This window comes from Priapulus caudatus, unplaced genomic scaffold, assembly GCF_000485595.1.
Source record: "Priapulus caudatus unplaced genomic scaffold, Priapulus_caudatus-5.0.1 Scaffold18, whole genome shotgun sequence".
Taxonomy (NCBI): domain Eukaryota; kingdom Metazoa; phylum Priapulida; class Priapulimorpha; order Priapulimorphida; family Priapulidae; genus Priapulus; species Priapulus caudatus.
In genome coordinates this window covers 749732-753707 of record NW_014577079.1, presented here as the reverse complement: position 1 = coordinate 753707, position 3976 = coordinate 749732, and the positions used below count along the sequence as shown (strand labels likewise).

The 3976-nt window shown below is 50.2% G+C and overlaps 1 protein-coding gene across 2 annotated transcripts in view; it reads right to left on the bottom strand.

Annotated features, from left to right (window-relative positions):
* The window catches only part of LOC106811233 (phosphatidylinositol 3-kinase regulatory subunit alpha-like), a 215096-nt gene that overhangs the window by 123869 nt on the left and 87251 nt on the right, over positions 1 to 3976 (bottom strand). For both annotated transcript variants that reach the window (XM_014814790.1, XM_014814797.1), the window contains exon 6: positions 3331 to 3468. In XM_014814790.1, the coding sequence (XP_014670276.1) occupies positions 3331 to 3468 (138 nt within the window). The remainder of the gene's footprint in view (positions 1 to 3330; positions 3469 to 3976) is intronic.

Below are 3976 nucleotides of genomic sequence, written 5' to 3'. Positions count from 1 at the left end.
TGGGGTGGAGGCGTTGCTGCGGTGGAGCGTTGTTTGGGGGTGGAGGCCGTTGTTGGGTGGAGGCGTTGCTGGCGGTGGAGGCGCGTTGTTTGGCGGTGGAGCGTTGTGGCGGTGGAGGCGTTGTTGGCGGTGGAGGCGTTGTTGGCGGTGGAGGCGTTGTTGGGGGTGGAGGCGTTGTTGGTGTGGAGCGTTGTTGGGCGTCGGAGACGTGTTGCGTGGAGGCGTTGTTTGGCGTGCGAGCCGTTGCTGGGGCGTGAAAGAGGCGTTGCTGCGTGGAGCGTTGTTGGCGGTGGAGGCGTTGTTGCGTGGAGGCGTTGTTGCGGTGGCAGCGTTGTTGGGCGGTGGACCGGTGGAGGCGTTGTTGGCGTGGAGGCGTTGCTGGCGTGGAGGCGTTGCTGCGGTGGAGGCGTTGTTGCGTGGAGGCGTTTGTTGGCGGTGAGGCGTTGCTGGCGGTGGAGGCGTTGTTGCGGTGGAGTGCGTTGTTGCGCTGGAGGCGTTGTTGCGGTGGACGGCCGTTGCTGGCGGTGGACGCGTTGTTGCGGTGGAGGCGTTGGTTGGACGGTGGAGGCGTTGTTGGCGGTGAGGCGTTGTTGGCGGTGGAGGCGTGTTGGCGTGGAGGCGTTGTTGGCGTGGAGGCGTTGTTGGCGGTGGAGGCGTTTGTTGGCAGGTGGAGGCGTTGTTTGGCGGTGGAGGCGTGTTGGCTGGTAGGAGGCGTTGTTGCGGTGGGGCGTGTTGTTGGCGGTGGAGGCGTTGTTGGCGGTGGAGGCGTTGTTGGCGGTGGAGGCGTTGTTGGCGGTGGAGGCGTTGCTGGCGGTGGAGGCGTTGCTGGCGGTGGAGGCGTCGTTGTTATCTATACACGGAGGAGCGCCAGATTACGCACGAGACATAAGACGTCGCGTTTTCAGCGCGAGAAGATTTTGGGATCAAGTTCTGAAAGAAAAAAGACACACCTGCAGCGCCATTGTCTACGCCCACACCGACTGACGTACGTGTAGCAAATCATCACGCTTTCAACGTGAGCAGACTTCAGTGACAGGCTATGAATGGAGAGAGAGAAAATTCACCGCAACACCTGCCTGGGGATACAATGCCGATTCATCCCCTCTGGATAGCTAGCTGCAAGGATATACACAACAACATGGATAGTTAGCTGCAACGTTGGTCGCATGTCGTGGAATATACAATACGGCCGTACTCATGACGCGCAGGGGAAATTACACGATCGGGGAAAAAATCTGTTCCCAGCTATGAGTCACTTACGGTTACCGAATTCGTCGTTCTTTCTGTCGTTTTATTGGTGAAGGGAGCAAGTTAGGTTTAACCGAGCGATCGTGCATTTGCTATTTTTATACAGACGTCGTGGCGTTTTCCTTAATTAGCCGGTGAGTGAAAACAGTTTCCAGATGCAAATCTACAAGCGTTTCGCCTGCCATCTGAGAGAAAAACGTTTTCTAATAATAATAATTCATTTGCGCGAGTTTGCTTAGCGTTGGACCAAACTATATCGTAACCATCGAGTCCATATAAAGAAATTTCATCGCAGAAGTTTTAATTACTATAACATGTGCTGATCAACAGAAATTTGTTTACTAATTTTCGAAAATAGTTCATTAGGGGGTGAGCTTCAGTACAATTACTGGTCTGCCGCGTAACTCCGATTACAGTACTGATAGCATGAAAACGTTCCCTGACTGCTAGAAGCTAAAATTAATTATTTAGAGTTAGCAGCAAGCATAATTAGTAGCAACGGTGGCTCAGAGGTTAGCCATCGGCTAACACGTACGCCTTTTACGTCGACACATGTAAGTTCAAACCCCGGCCAGTGTGGTAAATTTTCTCAGGGTGTAGAAACCTAGGCATCCTCATTCTCGTGGCTCGGATGACAACGTAAAATGACGAGAGCTTCTGCAGTGATGGGGGACCAAAATAACCAAGCTCAGTGTAACTGGCCGAAACTTTAGTATGATGAAGGCAGTGTGAGCATGGAAGAGGAAGAGAGGCAATCCTTTCTGAAAACAAAACGTTGCACAACTGTTCTGGAGTATCGTCTGACACATGCATCTATCTAACAACATGTACATTGCATCTCAATTTGATAGTTTTAAGATTCCATGAGATACTTTACCCCCTCAATCGATATTTCTACCAAGTGCATATACTTTAATAGCTCTATTCAGAACTTTATACATAATTTGAAAACAATCAAATATTTGACGTGATTAAATCTCTGGATGCCATTTCTAGGTTGCTAGAGATGACACCCAGGGAATTTTCACAGCAGCGAACACGCTTCGATCATTATCCAGAAAATGTTACACAAGAGATAGAGAGAGAGAGATAGAGAGAGAGAGAGGGAAGGAAGAGAGACAAACGAGGATAACGAGCGAGAGTGAGCAGGCGAGAGGGACAAAGAAAGAGGAGCATGGGAGAATGACAAAAGGAGAAAGAGGAAAAAAGGAGCGAGAGAGTGAGAGAGAGCAAGCGAGAAGGAGGGGGAGAGGAGAGGGAGAGGTAGAGGGAGATGAAGAGGGAGAGGGAGACGGAGAGGGAGAGGGAGACGGAGAGGGAGAGGGAGAGGAAGACGGAGAGGGAGAGGGAGACGGAGAGGGAGAGGAAGAGGAAGAGAGAGAATAACAACCAGTTTTGCACTTGTTGTTATAGCAACATGTGTTGCAACAATGTTCAACCTCCATACTGCGAATCTCTGCTGATAACAACAAGCTGACAACTTTTGTGGGGTGTTGCTAGAACACGGGCGTCGAAGGAGGGTGCCGTTACGTGGCAGCACTAGTCACTTCATACGCGTCAAAGTCCAAATCTTCCACAGCAAGATTCCACAGTCATACTTCCGTGCTAGACATGGCCTTATTTTCCTAACCCTAACCCTAACCCAGACCCTAACCCTAACACAAGTGCAGCCACATCACGTGACCCTCCTTCGACACCCGTTTTCTAGCAAATCCCACTTTTGTGCCATCCAACATGGAAGCCAAGTGATATCACCTAATACCCACAATGCACTCACTATCCAGAAAGTACATAGAGATCAGGGGGGGGGGGGCGTTGTCAGAAACAAAATCAGTTTTAACACTAGTCTTAACATTAACGTTATCTTGTAGACTGTTGACATGCAGAAACAAGGTAAAGTTACGAGTGTATCATACACAGTACATAGAGGTCGGGTCGACAAGAAACAATTACCGTTAAGACTAATGTTATGACTAATTCTGACAACGGGAACAAGAGGCCCCAAAGAGAGAGAGAGAGATAAAGAGAGAGAGAGAGAGAGAGAGAGAGAGAGAGAGAGAGAGAAAGAGAGAGAAGCATTACCTGCTCCAGTTCCGTCTGCGTGATGCTGTGTAACCTGCTGCCATCTATGCCGAACGCCTTGAAGATATTGGCAAAGCGTTCGAGATTGACGACGGCCAGCCACTCAGCAATCTGCTGCGTTGTCCACTGCGTGGCAGGCTGAAAGAAAGCGTTGCACCAGTGTTACACAGTCTGTCCTGTAGTGCAAATGACAATTTAGTTGCAGAAAAGCCTGTATATATCGGTCACTCGAAGAAAATGTCGAAAGTTTCCTTCATAGACAGGTCTGGTCTCAGTTTTATAAAGGTGACCGCTAACATAGTTCTGGCTGTGCCCGCCTTATAATTTTGGATGACATTATGATCAGCACCAATATCGGCTAAGTTTGTCAGTGCCATTCTAAGATCACAGTTAGAATCAAAACCACCCAATTCGACACCCAAACCTAACATGTCTGTTCCCGTAACCAAAACCCTCTAAGACGACCCATCGTCGAGCCTCTGCCCCTGTCAACCAACCTCCTATGAGTTTCGGCACGCGACGTTAGCTCAGCCGAGGGATAGCGATTCGAATTCAGCCGGCACGCGGCGTCGATGCGCCGCTGCTACCGACAAAGAAGCGCAGCACGGCGTGGTCTTGATTTAACTACCCCACCCCACCCCCACCA